We start from the raw sequence: 17,906 nt of genomic DNA on the forward strand, positions 1-17,906 counted from the left end.
GAGTATGGTATGTACTCACTAATAAGTGGATACTAGCCATAAACAAAAGACACTGAGCCTATAGTTCATGATCTTAGAGAAGCTAAGTAATAAGGTGAACCCAAAGAAAAACAAGTATATACCCACCTGGAAGTTGGAAACAGACAAGATCGTCTGACAAAATTTGGGAGTGGGATAGTCGAGATGGAGGAAGGACAGAGATGAGAACAAGGAAAGAGATATCTTGATTGAGGGAGTCATTATGGGGTTAGCAAGAAACCTGGCTCTAGAAAAATTCCCAGGAGCCCACAAGGATGACCCCAGCTAAGACAATAAGAGGGTGCTGAACTGGCCATGCCCTGTAGTCAGACTGATGATTATCTAAATATCACCATAGAACCTTCATCCAACAACAGATGGAAACAGAGGCAGAGACCCACATTGGAGCACTGGACTGAGCTCCCAAGGTCCAGTTGAAGAGTGGAAGGAGTGAGAGTATGAGCTGGTGTGGGAGATCCTTCTGTCTGTGTGTTTCTTTTCTTGGTTAATTAATAAAGAAACTGCCTTGGCCTGTTGATAGGGCAAAACTTAGGTAAGAGGGAAAGACAGAACTGAATGCTAGGAGAAGGAAAGAGTCGGAGAGATGCCATGGATCTGCAGCCGGAGGAAGATGTGCTAAAACTTTGCTAGTAGGCCACAACCTCGTGATGGATATACAGATTAATAGAAATGGGTTAAATTAAGATGTAAGAGTTAGCCAGTAAGAAGCTAGGGCTAATGGGCCAAGCAGTGATTTAATGAATAAAGTTTCTGTGTGATTATTTCGGGGCTGGGTAGCCTGAACAAACAAGTGGTCTCCTTGCAACAGCGAGCAAGGAAGTCAAGACCATGAGAGGTTCACCCACTGATATAGTTTGCCTCAGCTAATGGGAGCTCACCAACTCCAACTGGACTGGGAGTGAATGAGCATGGGATCAAATTATTCCCTCTGAATGTGGTTGACAGTTGGGACAGACTGAGGGGTCACTGACTGGCATTGGGATTTGTCTCTACTGCGTGTACTGGCTTTTGGAGATCCTATTCTCTTTGGATGTATATCTTGCTCAACCTAGATGTAGTGGGGAGGCCTTGGACTTTCCACAGGGTGGGGTGCATTGCCCTCTCTTAGGATTGGAGGGGGTGGGGTGGAAAGGTGTGTGGAGGAAGTAGGAGGGGAGTGGGAGGAAGGGACGGAGTGGGAATTTGCATTGGTATTTTTTTAAGTAATAAAATAAAATAATAATAATAAAAGAAATCAGGAGATTGAGGAAACTTTTGTAAGAGCAACTGGGTGTTTATTTGGGGCAAAAAATGGAGAATAAGAGAGCTAAAATGTGTTCTAGCCAGCATTCTTTGGATTCTGGACTCTTTGTCATTTCAAAATTAGTATCAACTGATGCTCCTCTTTTCTAGGATCCACTGCCCTCATGTATTCAAAAATTTCCATGTTTTAAAAATTCTGGTGTGTGCAGAAGCACAACAAGATATTATTAATTACAAATAAGGAAAGTTGAGTTGTAGTATAGAAAGATCTCAAGTATTCTGAAAAGGGATAAATAATAGAAACATTACTATTATGGAATAAGCATTGTATTCGGAATAAACACTTGTCTTTTAAGAAATGCTTTAAAGGGTAAAAAAAGAGAAGAAGAAGAATTAAAGGCACAAACACAATTATACAAAGAGGAATTCATAAGGCAGAGAATTAAGCAAGCTCATATTAAGCGAAGAGGTGAAGAGCTCTTGTCATGTTAATAGACAATGGAGAACTGACTGAATGTGTTTGAAGAGGTTTATTTCTTTTCTCATTTAAATTATGTATTAATTTAACTATATGCCACATTTGCAAGCTTCAAAATAAAAGTGAATTAAACATGCATATTGAGAAGTATTTTTAAAAGACTATTCTGTTTAATAAATGAATCTGGCAAAGTCACTGAGCACAATACCAGTACAATAAAACATAATTGTATTTCTAAAATTTCAGTTTCAAACAACAAAAAATTAATTTTTCTGTAACATGAGTTACAGAATAGTTTCCTTCTATTCCTTTTCTTTAGATTTTTTATACAATATATTTTGATCATATTCTTTCACTCCTTTCTTCCAATATCTCCCAGAATCTTCCTCCCACTTACCTGTACACTCAATTTCATGTCCATTCTCTTTTAAAAAGAAATAAAACCCTCAAACTGAACAAAGACAACAAAAAGCATCAAACAACAAACAAAACTGGAGTCTGTTTTGTGTTGTCCAACTCCTCCCGAGTACGGGGTCTGCCCTGGATTGTGGTTGATATACCCAGTACCATTCCATTGGAGAAAACTGATATCCCTTTCCAAGAAGCTACTATTGCAAAAGCAACGTGTTTAAAATAAGAGGAAATATGAAATACAAGTATCTCTGACTATCCCAAAACTCACTATACAGACCAGTGCTGAGACCGACAACATGCTCCACTACCTATGCTTTTCATCTGTTAACTGGGATGCTGATTGTAAAGTTTAAATGAAACAAGTCTATAAATCCAATAATCTTGAGCAATAGCAAGATGCACAAATGTCAATTGCAGATAAGAAGGCTTGCTGATCATATACTGTTGTGGAAACCATATAGTGACATTTTGCAGACATGTATGATTCCTTTCCAACAGTGCTTGTCAAGGGCACCACCTTGACCATCCAGCTCTTTCTTTACTGCCCTTACTCATATAGGCAGTGATTTGCTGGCTAGCTAGATCTCTTGCATTTCCCCATCTTCCCCAATCCCTAATCCAGAACATGTCTTAAAAATCTACCTGTCTGGGAGATTTAGGTTTGCATTACAGTGTCGTTCTTGGAGCCAATTTAGTCCGTGGGAGATAGCACCTTATTAGAAGAACCCAAGGAGTTTTAAAATAACCTCAATGTCAAAGACTTCCCATCACTGGAAATAGACCTTCTAGGAGTGGAGCCTGGCTGCAAGCATTTTGAAATATATCCTCAGATGATGCAGACATGCGGTTAAGGATAAAACCCAGGTATAAGGAAGTGCTTCCAAGATTTTCACCCTTCTGTTGACACTTTTCATGGACATTATTAATAATTAAAATTAGAACTAATTGACTACAGTTTGAGTTAAAGACTAAATCTTACAAATGGAATACTATTTGACTGAATTACATTTCTCCTGGATCAATTAAAATCTTAGTTTAATTCATTAGGAAGTTCACATTTTGTTTGGCTTAATGGACTATTGATGTCTAGAAATATCCAGTGCAATATGATGTTACTAGTGTTCAGGGTCAAACTAGGACTGGGAAAAACCCATGAAACCTCAACCCTACACAAAGAACTATGGGTAACTGAGGAAATCTATGAACAGGAAAAGTGGGGACAAGCATACAAATTGGTTGGACTGTGCCAAATAGCCCTGAAAACATACATATAAGTAGCATTATATATACTGAATAGTTATATTTTGGTATATAACTACTTTGGTTATATTTTGGTTAGTTATATTAATATTTATATTATATACACACACACATATGCATTTGCATGCAATAATAAATAGTGGGGAACGAGGCCATGTATTTGATGAAGAGTTGATGAGTATCTGGGAAATCTTGGAGGGAGAAAATAGGAGAGAGAAATGTAATTAAATTATAATCTCAAAAATGAAAATAAGCCAGGCGGTGGTGGCACACACCTTTAATCCCAGCACTCGGGAGGCAGAGGCAGGCGGATCTCTGTGAGTTCGAGACCAGCCTGGTCTACAAGAGCTAGTTCCAGGACAGGCTCCAAAACCACAGAGAAACCCTGTCTCGAAAAACCAAAAAAAAAAAAAAAAAAAAAAAGAAAATAAAAATGATTATTTGAGTACAGATTCCAACTCAAGTTCTCAGGAAATGATTGGAGTATTTCCTTTTAATCCATGGGTATTTTCCATTTTCAGATTTCTGTTTTTAAGGCTCGAATTTTTTGGTGATTAAATAATCTCTTTAATTGTAAATGAACTAAAGGAGTTTTTTTTTAGATTTCTTTTTACTTTTTTTATTTATTTATTAAAGATTTATGCCTCCTCCCCACCACCACCTCCCATTTCCCTCCCCCAATCAAGTCCCCCTCCCTTGTCAGCCCTAAGAGCAATCAGGGTTCCCTGTCTTGTGGGAAGTCCAAGGACCACCCACCTCCATCCAGGTCTAGTAAGGTGAACATCCAAACTGCCTAGGCTCCCACAAAGCCAGTACGTGCAGTAGGATCAAAAACCCATTGCCATTGTTCTTGAGTTCTCAATAGTCCTCATTGTCTGCTATGTTCAGCGAGTCCGGTTTTATCCCATGCTTTTTCTGACCCAGGCCAGCTGGCCTTGGTGAGTTCCCGATAGAACATCCCCATTGTCTCAGTGTGTGGGTGCGCCCCTCGCGGTCCTGAGTTCCTTGCTCCTGCTCTCTCTCCTTCTGCTCCTGATTTGGACCTTGAGATTTCAGTCCGGTGCTCCAATGTGGGTCTTTGTATCTGTCTATTTTATTTTCTACTAAAGATAAAATTTCTTTTACATGTGTCTTATGAAAATATGATTGTGGAATATACTAATTGAATAAAGAGGTGGAAATTGATGCCCTGCTAGCTGGGAGAAACTGAATTGATTCTTGATCAATTCAAGATCTCGAGGCAGGACAGAGAGGACAGAGGTTTGAGACCTATGTGGGGATATGGGGCACAGAATTTCCTGGGACATGGAGATAATTAAAGGTAGGGAAGGTTAAGAAGAAAAGGAAGTCTTACTTTTTTCTCCTTAATACATAATCCATTCTGCCTTTTCTGGACCTTAGGAGGCATATTTTCTTGCTGAGGAGATAAAACTTCATGTTGTTTGTTACTGCTGGTATTTACATGTTTGTCCTAAAATTCTGCCCTAAATACCATATTAGACTTTTCAGCTCTGGTTCTGATTTTCAGTCCTGCCACCATACACCGAGAAAACTGGACTATAGTGATATTTTGTGACTTGTGAAAGAATTGTGACTTCCATCTGAATAACTACATAAGAGAATCATGCCTGGCCAACAGCTCTCCAGTGCTCAGGCATTCCTCTCCATCACTAGTCTCTCTAACACAGACGATTAACCAACCAACGTGCTAGATCCTTTCCTGGGGAGGTTGACAACGGGAGGAGGAAGATGAGGTGGAGACAGGTGAGGGAGAGCCATAATACAGCCCAGCACTAGAGGAATGCTGCCAGAGACATAGAATCAACTATTACTTACAACAACGGCATTTAAGGGGCCACCTCAAAACTGCTTGCAAGGATTTTTCAGTCTGCAGAAGGCTGGGCCTACTCTGCAATTGAGCAAGCAGCATAAGTATCCCTGATGAGACCGTCCGTTTGAGAACCACTGATAACATTACCTGCATGTTTTTCATCTTTGCAGTCTTCTGTCTGTTCTGCTTGAAGATTATTAATATTTTATCTCTGTATCACTGCACAGTCACCACCTTTCTCCTCAGTCTACAGATACAATGCCTAACATCAAATAGCTATGGGGAGAGGAAAAGGAGAGAGAATTGGATCTCAAAGCGAAATGAGATTTGCCTTTTGGAGAGAAAGGCAGGAGCTGAGCAGCCAGCCCACATAATAGTAAGCAGATTTTATATTCTGAATGACATTTCTGGGACTGAGTTGTTTGCAACTTTTCTTACATGGAGACCATGAATGAGGACGTGGAAGTCTGGATGCAGTTCAAGGTCCTCTTTGTCTAAGGGTCACAACTACTGTCAGTCTAAGATTCCCTATAAGAATAGCTCAGCAGACCAAACTGAGAAGCCCCCAGTTTCATGGAATCTAGGGATGTTCCAGAGTGCAAAAGAAAATGGAGAAGGTCCCATAACTTCACAGGTTAGGGTGAATAGTCTGATTCTCTTGTCCCTTCAGCTGATAGAAAACACAGGAGCATTCAGGTTCCTATGCTTTAAAAAAAAGGGAGGAAAGCCAACCTGGTCCTCTTCCTTCAGTGAAAGAAAATCCACTTTCTGGCTTACTGAAAGAAAGTTAAGTGCGGCTTATGGTATTCAGTGTTGAATTTGCATCCCGGTAGACTGAAGGGCAGTCAGCTGGATCTTGTCTTTCGTTATAGGCGAAGAGGGGAAGCAGAGTTCTCCTCTGCAGGAGTCCACACATGCCTGACTCATGAAAAGTTCAGTCAATTCTGATCTTCAAATGTAAGTGACAAAGATGAATGAATCCTAGGCTGGGTTTCTGCTTTCAAAGAAAGGGACCATGTGAGCCTTGTTTCTGACTTCAGATTCTTTGGCTTACCAGGGAGGAATAATTTTCATTTTTATTGATAACCAAGGGAGCACTAATATTGTCTGTGTGGGCACAGGTTTTGTTGAGCCTGTCACCAAGGTCGTCAAAAGCATTTGCTGTGATGTATGACAAGATCCACAAGGTATGTGTCAGACAGAATAATACAAAGCTCATTCCATCCTGTTCTATGCAAACCTGCAACATTTTGCAAGTATTTTACTTCTTTAAAATACCCTTCTGCCAAGAAAAACACCAGAGAATAGATGTCCACTTGAGTAAAATTCCCTTCTCACTTCACAATTTGATATTTTAAAAATTAATTAGCTTAATTACTAATTAACTTGTTAAAAATAATCAACAAAATTAATTAATAATAACGTAATTGCTTAATTAATTAGTTTTAAATAGTTTTTTAAGGGGATGTATGATACCAAAGCCTAAGAGGTGAATGTTTTAAGAGCATAGTACAATCATATTATTTGTAAGAAAGAATTTAGACAATGTCAGACTTCTTTTTACATTGCTAACATATAATTTAAAATTTTAATTAGTCAATTAATTATTTAGTTAGTTGAGACAGTACCTACAGTGTAGCCCTGGCTGGCTGTCCTGGAACTTATTGTATAGACTAAGACTGCTTCAAACTCAGAGAGATTCACCTGCGTTTGCCTACTAAGTGCTGGGATTAAAGGCATGCGCCATCAGAGCCAAGTACTCATAGTCTTTAAGGTAAAAAATTCCCGGATAAATGGTTCTTTACTTAGGAGAAATAAGAAAGCAGTCAAGTGTGGGAAGGGAAATATGCTCATCTTTACAGACATCTTCCTCTCCATCCTTCCCAAGTGGTTTGTCACACTGCGGATACTCATAGGAATTCATATCTTAATCCTAACAGCTTACCAAAACGACTAACACCTTCAATTCCATCAATAATGGCTTTAAAATCTAAATTTTCTTCCATCCCAACCTGTGAAAGAAGAATGACATTATAAGAACAGGATCCAACAATTAACTGACTGTTCCACAAGGAATTCCAGTTTAAGTATAAAGAATAGTATGTTCCGAACACTCCACCCCACCCATTGTTTTCAAGAGCAAGGTAAAAACAAATCATAAAAATCAGGTAACTTTTTATTTTACACTCTGAAAAGTAAAATGGAAAATGTGATTTAGTTACTTGCTATTGAGTTGGGATACTCTTCATGGACAGATGGGCAAATCTGTGCACTTAACCTGTCCACTTCAGCTGGAAGAAGCCTTTCCAGTGAATGAGTATGAACCCTCTTTTAGACATACCAGCCAGGGGTCACCCTTCCTGGAAATGACCACCAATGATCATTAGGGTGGTGATGTCTCCAGCTTGTATTTATATTAATGTTTACTCCTGACAGTTCTATAATTGAAAAGATTAGTTGTAAACATGTGCAATAATTACCTCAAATAAAACAGATAAAGCCCTCAGCCTCCCCTTTCCTTTAACTGCTTCCTCAAAACTTGAAAATCGATCCGCATCAAAGCAGTAGACTTGCATCTGTAAACGTAATGATGATAGTTTTGTTAGAAACACTGCATGAAAGTCAACAGAGACATAACAGAGAAGCTGACAAGTCAGCAAATTCTACTGAAAAATTCTACAGACTACATAGTTCTATATTCTCTGCATTCCCCAAATAATTTCTCAGAAACACATATACTTAAGTAAGTTTTCTATCATTCATATCTTTGAATATAGAAGGAAATACAGAATCTTTCTAGGATAGCATGTATTACCAAGGGAATAGCAAAACATGACAGTAATAATTCACTAAGTAATCACTGAACCTAAAAAAAATTAACAAAGGATCTTCTAACTGTTTTACTTGAATCTACAAACCTGGAACTTGCTGTTTCTTGAGTAAGCATTCCTTTCTTGATATCCCATTATTACAGTTTTGGATATTATCTCAGGGTATTTACGGATCTTACACTGAAATTCTTAAAGATTCCACTTGTATTTAAAAAGTGCCAAGTGTTTCAAGCTTCCTATTGTAACTTCTGCTGTGCAGCTAGCTCTTTGAGTGTCTACTCTAGATGCTCAGCCACGACAGGCTGTATTCAAGCTTTTAATGGATTCTTTGCTTAGGGGCTTAAACCCAGGTAACTGAGCTATATAAATGTTGGGCACATAGCCAGAACATCCTGTGCCCACAGATTTCCAGAGAAACCAGGAATGTTAAGCACTCAGGATTGTCTCTCCAAAGGTAAAGATGAAAAACCTGTTCTTCCATCTAGAAAGCTAAGAATTAGAAGTGTTTAACGGCCTGGTGATCTGTATCATCAGTTGAGCCAAACCATATCAAGCTCCTACAACTAGGACTGGAAAAGGTTAGTAATCTAAATGACCCTTACAGCCAGAGGTTCCCCAAAGCTTCCTCACCCAGGACCAGAAGTGGCTAATAGCCCAATTGTCCAAGCAATCTGCATGACTAAGCCAGACTTTTAGGATTCAGCTAGCACAGGTAGCCTATTTCTAGAACCCACAACATGGAAGAAATGACATGAACCCTGAGTTTAGTTTCAATATAATTATGCTTCTTTGTGCAACAGGGACTGGAATTCTTTTTAAAAAATTGTACGGAACTTAAATACAATGGGAATAAATTGCCTGATCATACGCTTCCCACAGTCTGATCCAGGTTGATGAAGTAAATCTGAACTGAGTTTTCATTGCTGTCTCTTCACGTGGTTCACTTCCCTATACAATATCTACAGGGACCCCCTCATATAAAGGTAGAAGTCAGGCGAGAGTAGAAAACCTGTGAGAACTCTCAAGGACTGTAAGTGGAGAAGCACCATGTCCAGCAGGACAGCAGTGGCTATGGTGTGCCAACAATGCCTTTTCAGCCAACAAAGAACAAAGAGCTTTGAGTAAGGAATTGGTGGGTGCTCTATGGTTCTAAGGAAGTGCCCACAGAAAGGTGTACAGCAAGAAAATATAAGCATGGAAAACTGAAATTCATTTTCTGTGATACCAATGGATCATTGTAAGGGAGGAGGCTGAAGAAGCAGGCAGTGATCACACCATGAAGCTATGGGAAGTCACCAATGTCATTTAGGAAACAGTCATAAGGATGGGTGCCGTGGGATAATGTTCTTGTACACTGTAAAGATTTGTCACTCATATTGGTTTAATAAAACACTGATTGGCCACTAGCCAGGCAGGAAGTCTAGGTGGGACAACCAGACTAGGAGAATTCTGGAAAGAGGAAAGGCAGAGAGTCAGTAGCCACCCAGACTCGGAGGAAGCAAGATGAGAATGCCTTACTGAGGGAAGGTACAAAGCCACATGGGTAAACATAGGTAAGAATTATGGATTAATTTAAGTTGTAAGAGCTAGTTAGTAATAAGCCTGATCACCAGGCCAACTGGTTTATAATTAATATAAGCCTCTCTGTGTTTATTTGGGACAGAATGGCTGTGGAACCAGGCAGGACAGAAACTTCTGTCTACAAATGGTAAGGGATAGAAAAGGGGATGGACTGAAGGAGGCTAAGATGAAAGAAAAACTAATAATATATCGACATTTTAAAAGTTATGAAGAAATAATCACGGTTTGAATTTGCTTTCTAAAACACATATAATTTGTAAAAAAGAATTCAAAAGACTTGGTTGTGGGATGTGGAATACAAAGGGATGAAGGAAAGAAGAAAGAATAGAAGGAAAGGTTCTAGGATCCTCCTTTCCATGCACAACAGCATGGAAAATACTTCGAAATATTCACTTATTTGAAAGATTTATTTAATTTTGTTTTGTGTCTATGATTGTTTTGCCTACAAGTTTGTCAGTTCACCACACGTATATCTGGTGCCCAGGAAGGCCAGAAGAGGGCATCAGGTACTCTGGAACAAGACTTATAAATGGTTCTGAGCTACCATGTGGGTGTTGGGAACTGAATTTCAATCCTCTGCAACTGCAAATGCTTTTAACCACTAAGTCAACTCTTTAAACTTTATTTATTTTTATTAATGCTGTACTTATGTGTATGTCTATGTGAAGGTAGGTGTATGTGGGCATAGTTGCTGACAGTGGTCATAATGGGGAGTTGGATTCCTGGAGCTGGAACTACAGGCATTTGTGAGTCATTTTATAGGTGCTAGGAACTTAACTGGGGCACTTTGCGAGAGCAGCACATAATTCTTAATCCCTGAGCTATCTCTCTAGCCTGAAAAATATTTTTAAAAAGCAGCACAGACAAGAAAAAGCAAGCAAGCCAACAAACAACCCTTCTAAAAGAGTCTTTAAAGAGTTTCTCTATATAAGAGTCCTGGCTATTTTAGAACTCACTCAATAGACCAGCTGGCCTTGAACTCAGAGATCCACCTGCCTCTGCCTCTTGAGTGTTAGGATTAAAAGTGTGTGCCACCACCACCCAACATCATACATTCTTTTGTATTTATTTTGATTGCTCATGACTTTTTTAAAAAGTAGATAACTCTACAAAAGCTTAAGTCATAGAAGCGAGATGCTATGTATTTAAATTGTTGGTGTTTATTTCTTTGACACATTTAATACATATAAATTTATTCCTGGATAGTTAATATACAACCCCTCCTGGTTATAGTTCACAAATGTACTTATTCACATTTTAAAAGGCCTTTTTGTTCTTCAACAAAATTCACTCTCGCATTGTTTTTATCACAAATACCTATTTTTGATTTATAAAAAGTAATACAGTTTCATTGTAGGTAATGGAGGATTTTTAAAGAAGCAAATATAAGAGGCATTTATAATACTATCATTTCAAAAAACCCACTGTTCACCTTTTCATGGTTTCTCTGAAAGATTTTTAAAGAGTATTAAATATATTCCCTCCCTTAATTAACTCCATACAGCTGGTACTAGTAGGTCTGTTTCAAAGGACAGAAATAGAAGAATATGCAAATTGAATGATTTGTACAACACCATGTCACTAAGGGTAGATTCTCGTCCATTTGGCCCAGTCTCGTGTAATTAGTTTTTATGTTTTGCCAAGTTTGCTGGTCAGGTCATTTTATATTTTTTCCCAATGCATTAATAATATAAAATATTCTGTGATGGGAGGGTATGAATTCTCTCTCTCTCCCTCCCTCCCTCCCTCCCTCCCTCCCTCCCTCCCTCTCTCTCTCTCTGTCTCTGTCTCTCTCTCTGTCTCTCTCTCTTTTCTCTCTGTGTGTATGTGTGTTTGTGTGTGTCAGAGGGAGAGGTGGGATGTCATGCTATGGCATGGGTATAGAGGTGAGAGGACAGCCTTGGATATTGAGTCTTGCTATCTACCTGTTTGAAGCTGGTTCTCTGTAGTAGCTTTCCATTACTTACTCCAAGATAGCTGGCCCAAGAGCTTCTGGGGTGTCTGCGCTCTCCCCCTCCCCCTTGCTATAGGAGCACTGGAATCACCTGCTGAGCCATCTCCCCATCCTATACACTCAAAACATGACTTTTACGAGGTCTGAAATTCCATCATAATGTTCTTCATCATGCTTTTTGTTTCAATATTTAATATTATATATAAATCTTTAAACATAAATTGACTATACTTATAATTACTGTTGCTACAATCCAAATAATAAAATACTAAAAATAAACAATTCAAGTTTCAATACAAATCAAACTATTTTCCAGAAAGCTTAGTACTTTAGAGACATATGAAGGTTTTTAATATAAACATCATTTATCATACTTATAACTTTTCTAGTTTTAAACATAAGATTTTTCTCATTTTAATTAACAGCCTTAAGTGGAAGCATTCTGCAGTACTTTGATTACATCACCAATTTTATTTTATTTTATTTATTTTATTCATTCAATTTCTTATCTGCATTTATTGTTAAGTTAGTCAGAAATAATCTAGGTATCTAAGTAGACAATCTAAATAGAAGGCTAAAGACGCTCATTGACTTTACAGTCTTTTGGAAGAAAAGCATGTATTGATCAAATCATCAAAACACAACTGTATGTTCAAAATCCTAAACTAAACAGTAAGTCAAATTCTATGCTAGAGAAAATCTCAAAGATATAGACAGTAAGCCTGAAATGAGTGGGCTGCTATCTTACCTCAAGAGGGAACTTCTGCCCTTCCAAACTGTGCTCTGACCCTTCCGACGACACGTTGCATTTTCCCCAGTGAAAAGTTATTTTGCTTGCCTTGAATAAATTTTCTGAAAGTCCTCCGCTGAGATAGTAGTCATTAGTGAGATTTATTTCCACTAAAGCAAAACAAAACAAACAAAAACATCTAAAATACCAAAATTCATCTAAGTTTCAGAAAACCAAATTTATGAATTTTTTTAAATTGTTTTTATTACTTTATTATTCTATATGTATATGTATTTTGACTGCAATATGCCTTTGCATCACATACGGGCCTGGTGTCTTCAGATACAAGAAGAGGACAGTGGATTTCTTGGAAATGGAGCTAGGGATGGTTTTAAGTCACCCTGTATGTGCTGGGAATCAAAGCTGGGTCCTCTGTAAGAGCAGGAAGTACTCTTAGCTATGGAGTCGTTTCTTCTGCTCCCACCATAGTCTCAACACATGTGCGTGCATGTGCACACACACAAACACACACATCTACATACACCCACAAAAAATTTATGAATTTTTAACGAATTTCCTTCTACTTAAGATACATGATAAAACACACTTGACAACTTGAAGAGTTTTAAAGCTTTTTGAATTTCAGTTTTGCCCTTATACTAACATACTTAGTACATCTTATTGCCACAAATCAAGGACACTGAAGATATGACCCCAGTTTGGCTCTCACCCCAGGACAGCCTGTTTGGTCTACTGATCTGCTCTTTCTTCAAAGCTCTGCTGCATCAAGGGGCTTGATAACAATGACAGGATGGACTCAGTAAAGGCAGAAGGAAGTCCTCCCTGGGAGAGCTCTCACCCTTCCTACCTCTTCTTGCTCCCCCTGATCCCTACTTTCAGTTCAGACTTCATCTGGCTCCACAAATTGTCTCAGGCAAGCCGGTTGGGAAGCCCATTCAAATGAGACAATTTTGCCCTTCCACATATAAACTTGGAGTGTCCATCATTAGAACCCCAAACTCCCCCAAGTTCCACAGATTTTACTGGCTATGGTTTTACCATTAATCTGAAGGATGATGATTCTCTGGAGAGCCTAGTGCAAGATTATAATGTCTCTCATTCAAGAAGACCTAAGTGTGATTTAAGTTATCCTTGTTCAGCTAAGCAGAAATCAGTTGGTATTGGTGTCATTGATTAAATCACACACACTGGCTAGCCAGCGAGTGATACATGCTTCCACTGATTATGATAGATAATAAGAAAGTCAAGCACAACGACAATAATGAAAACAATGGCAGTCACCAGCCACCATTTATGAAGTACCTAGTATGATATGGATTGTTTATAACTCTTAACCTATCTACTTGATCCTCACATAACCTTAGGAAGCAAAGACCATTGTAATCTCTATTACAGATAAGGTAACTCAGTCACAGACAAGGTAAGTTTACACTATCATTTCAATGGCCACTGATAAACTCAGAGTGACTGTAAGGAACAATACTTAACCATTATACCCTAAAAGACTGAAGCAGGGATTCATGTTAAAAGTACAGCTTTTAACCTTTGCAAAAATTGTATCGTATTTTCAAGATTTGAAACAACTCACTTTTATTATTTAACATAATGCAACATGCCAAAATTTCTTTTTTCATTTTTTTTACTCATTTATTATGTATACAGTGTTCTGGAGGCATATACTGCACTCCAGAAGAGGACACCAAATCTAATTACAGATGGTTGTGAGCCACCATGTGGTTGCTGGGAACTGCACTCAGGACCTCTGGAAGAGCAGTCAGTGCTCTTAACCTCTGAGCTATCTCTCCAGCCCTGCCAACATTTTCTTAACTATTCATTCAAATAATATTAAAGGCCCATCACATGTTAGACACTGATTGAGAAAAATCCTTATTCTCAAGGAGTGTGAAGTTAAATTATTACATTTATTAATTACATTATATAAATATTAAATACAGAATAAATGTATTCATATAAAACCACATTAATAGATCTGTTATTATAATTTTGAATATTTTTTTGATTTTGCAAAAATGTACATTTGCAAAAATTTACACATTTATACAATTCACCGACAAAGTGTTTTGTGTCAAGAAGAAAATTGCCAAAATGGAAATATTTCACATTTGTAAACTATTATATCTATTCTTGGCTTACCAGAATTTTCTTAATTTAAGAAATTACTTTTCTTAATAATAATTTATTTTATTATATTAATATTAATTTAATTAATAATAATTTAAGGAATTACATTTTGCATGTTTTGAGAAAAAATAATCTTACAAAAGGTATATACTCAGTAACTTTATTTCTCAAACAAAAAGCTATTAATTTGTTTTCTTAAATTTAAATATAATTCATTATTTCACCATATCCAAATATTGATTATAGCATGCAGCTGAACATCCAAGATCAAATTCTAACACCCGAGAGATCCAGAAATACTGACCAAATGTCTGATTATGTATTGAACTACAAAATTTCACTAGCCCTGATTTCATTATCTTTTTTCACATCAAATGGCAAGACACATTACACAAATGGAAAACACGACATGAGAATATTGTTAGCTACCTTTTTGTACAAATTTTCAAAAACTTTCTTCTTTGCAAAATGTCTAATTGTCTCTATTCCATTTCAGTTATTCGACTATCAGCGTCTTTTTGGTTCCTAGCATATTATTCAAAGGAAATGCACCTTATCTAAAAGTATTCTTTGTCTGAAACACCTGCCACAGGAAAGAGACGAGTCTGTTACCTGTTTTCCCAGTGTTGTGAATGAACGTGTTTTCCAAGGATGCTTTTTCCCACCCCTGAAATTTCAGTTTCTTAAGATTCACATTGACTTGTGTAAGATCTTCATCAATATTAATAGGAGACTGCTTTGGGCTATTACATGTTGGATATTTCTTTCCCCAGTTTTTTTGATTTAGTGCTCCTAGGGAAAAGAAAGAACAAGAGAATTAGTTTCTTAAATTACCAAGTAAAAACTAAAATTTGACATTATCAAATAATATATGACATAAAACATATTAGAATGATAGAAAATGGCATATCTTCAAAATAAATCATTTAATAATTATGCCTCAATTAGAGGCTAGATTTTAAATACTCCATCATCTCCCATGTCACAAGAGAGTATGGTACAGACTGGGGTTGCACCAAAAGATGTGTTTACTTAGAATTTCCTAAAATCCCAACAACGTAAACTATTGGCCCACCCATAAACTTGCCAAATTTAGTGTTCATCAATAGTTTGTTTTGGTTGGAGCTTTTCCCGAGTCTTCAGAAAGCCAAGGCGCAATAATGTAAGGTAGGCAGTCCCGAAATAATGGAAAGGTCAGGCACTAGGAGTAGTTCTGACATCTTTACCAATCCACATGAGGTAGCCTCTTTCAGACCGACCCTCCCTCGCTCCTGCCACGCAAAGGTTTGATTTAATTTCCATCTATTCAAGTCTTATTTCTGAAAACAACCCTCAGGCTCCCCTTGTACTACTTGGTCATACAATCAAGTCTTATTATATAACCACATTAAACCAAAACACCTTATCAATATTTCAGTGCCCAGTGAGAGAATTTCCATCTCTTCCACAAAACAAACTGCCCTCAGAATCCAAGTGCCCACATTGCCTTGATTTCATGCCTATTAGAGTCATCCATCACCCACCCCCATTCACAGAATCAGAGTGGTGTTAAGAATGGGCAACTTTTACTGAAAGTTTCATTCAAATGCTTATGATAGTGTAAGTCTGAGGCAGAAACTTTTCTCACTTTTCTACAGTTATCACAAGGAAGGGAAAATGGCAACATAGTTTTGTCGAATATAATTTTGAAAGCTTTTCTTTCTAAAAATGCATATGGTTGAAGCCTAGCTGATATCACTAGAATTTTGGGAAATCCCCAGTAAAGACTTCTGTTTGGTGCAGCCCCAGCCTACACCACACACCCTTGGGGATGTGAGAGAAGATGCAGGCTAACTTCCATGTAAACTGAATTGAAAGACCAAGTCTCAACAGTGTGACAAAGCTAATTTGCAAAACATCGCTGGAAAGAAAGGATCATTAGTCACACCGTGAGACCACCTCTGAAGTCCTGGGGAAAGCAGATAATACCACAGAGTGAGGATTTCACCAAAATCAATAGATGATAAAAGCATACTCCCGACAATTGCTATATTCCTCGAGAGTTGTTGAGCACAACATGCTTTCAATATGTACAGTGATGCCCATTTTGGTTTCTAGAAGTAGTTTTATTGATTTCAGTAATGATATGTTGCTTTCATTTTGATATGTAGGAACTTTGGCACGGGGAAAAGTAAATGTTGCTAATTTTACTAATGTCAGTGTAAAGGAATCATACAGAGTTGCAGCACGAATCAGTAAGATCCTTCTCATGACTTACATTTAAAATAAGAGTCACATAGCCACACTTCACAGAGCATGTAATTTTATGTCTCTGGTAATATTGCATGTAACATAGAAGCTGACTCTGATCCATTGCATTTCATCAACACTCTGACTTGGATCTTAGCATAGCCAAGATAGAACTTGCTTTTTTTTTTTTTTGTTTGTTTTTGTTTTTTGCTTTTTTTTTTTTTTTTTTTGAGATAGGGCCTCTCTCTATATTTAACTCAGGATGTCCTGGTACTATACAGATCAGGGTGGCCTTGAACTCACAGATATCCACCTGACTCTCTGTGCAGGCTGGAATTAAAGGTGTTTGTCAACATACTCAGCCTCCAAAATAGAATTGTCGGTTTCTTCTCTGAAACAGATTTTTCATACACTTTGCCATTCTCTAAACTTACAAATTATTGACAGGTCTCAGTTTTCACCTCAGTAAGTCCTGGTGGATCTGCCATCAAAATAATTAGACTATCTGTCATCTCTTCCATCACCACACTAGCCCAAACCGGGTTTGCTATACTTAATGTTCCATAAGAAGCGTCCTGAAAGAGGGTTTAAGAAGCCCCATGATGCCAGATTTGCATTTGAATACAATACCCAGGTCATTCATCTATGTGAAATATCCACACTAGCTAAGAAATCTCTAGTGCTTTCTTTCAAGTCTACAGTTACATCTTGGTCTCTTCCACAACTCTGTTCTCTGTGTGTCGCAAGCACAATTATGAACTGTCCCTCCAAAGTATCACTATTTTGTACCTCATACACTTTGTGCTTACTGGTGGGCAGTCATTCTCTGAATAATTCATATTCTATGGCAAAGGCAATAGCAAGTCACTGCTTGATTTTGGTATAGAAACTTCCTCAGCAATTAGAGATTTTAGGTGTTAGAGATTCTCTGGCTGGTTTTGAAGAGTTGGTTTACCGGACTCTAAGAGGTCACATGCCCAGGATCGAAGAGCCAAGGCTGGGAGCTGAGGGTGCACCCAAACTCCCAACCAGAGCAAGTAAACTAACAAAACCAGGCACCAAACTTTTCTGATCTGTAAGAAGTGAATTCTTTTAACAAGTTGAACATACTTGGAAGAAGAAGCCAAGATTCAAATGAGACACCTTGTTGTTAA

General features: G+C 37.8%; 1 protein-coding gene across 5 annotated transcripts in view; it reads right to left on the reverse strand.

Annotated features, from left to right (window-relative positions):
* Ptprz1 (protein tyrosine phosphatase receptor type Z1) overlaps window positions 1–17,906 on the reverse strand; it is a 175,959-nt gene that overhangs the window by 78,871 nt on the left and 79,182 nt on the right. For all 5 annotated transcript variants that reach the window (XM_057765069.1, XM_057765086.1, XM_057765077.1 and 2 more), the window contains exons 3-6: window positions 15,136–15,315; window positions 12,379–12,530; window positions 7,745–7,840; window positions 7,210–7,276 (exon numbers count right to left, since the gene is read on the reverse strand). In XM_057765069.1, coding sequence (XP_057621052.1) covers window positions 7,210–7,276; window positions 7,745–7,840; window positions 12,379–12,530; window positions 15,136–15,315 — 495 coding nt within the window. The remainder of the gene's footprint in view (window positions 1–7,209; window positions 7,277–7,744; window positions 7,841–12,378; window positions 12,531–15,135; window positions 15,316–17,906) is intronic.

This window comes from Chionomys nivalis, chromosome 1 (assembly GCF_950005125.1).
Source record: "Chionomys nivalis chromosome 1, mChiNiv1.1, whole genome shotgun sequence".
In the NCBI taxonomy this organism is placed as follows: Eukaryota; Metazoa; Chordata; class Mammalia; order Rodentia; family Cricetidae; genus Chionomys; species Chionomys nivalis.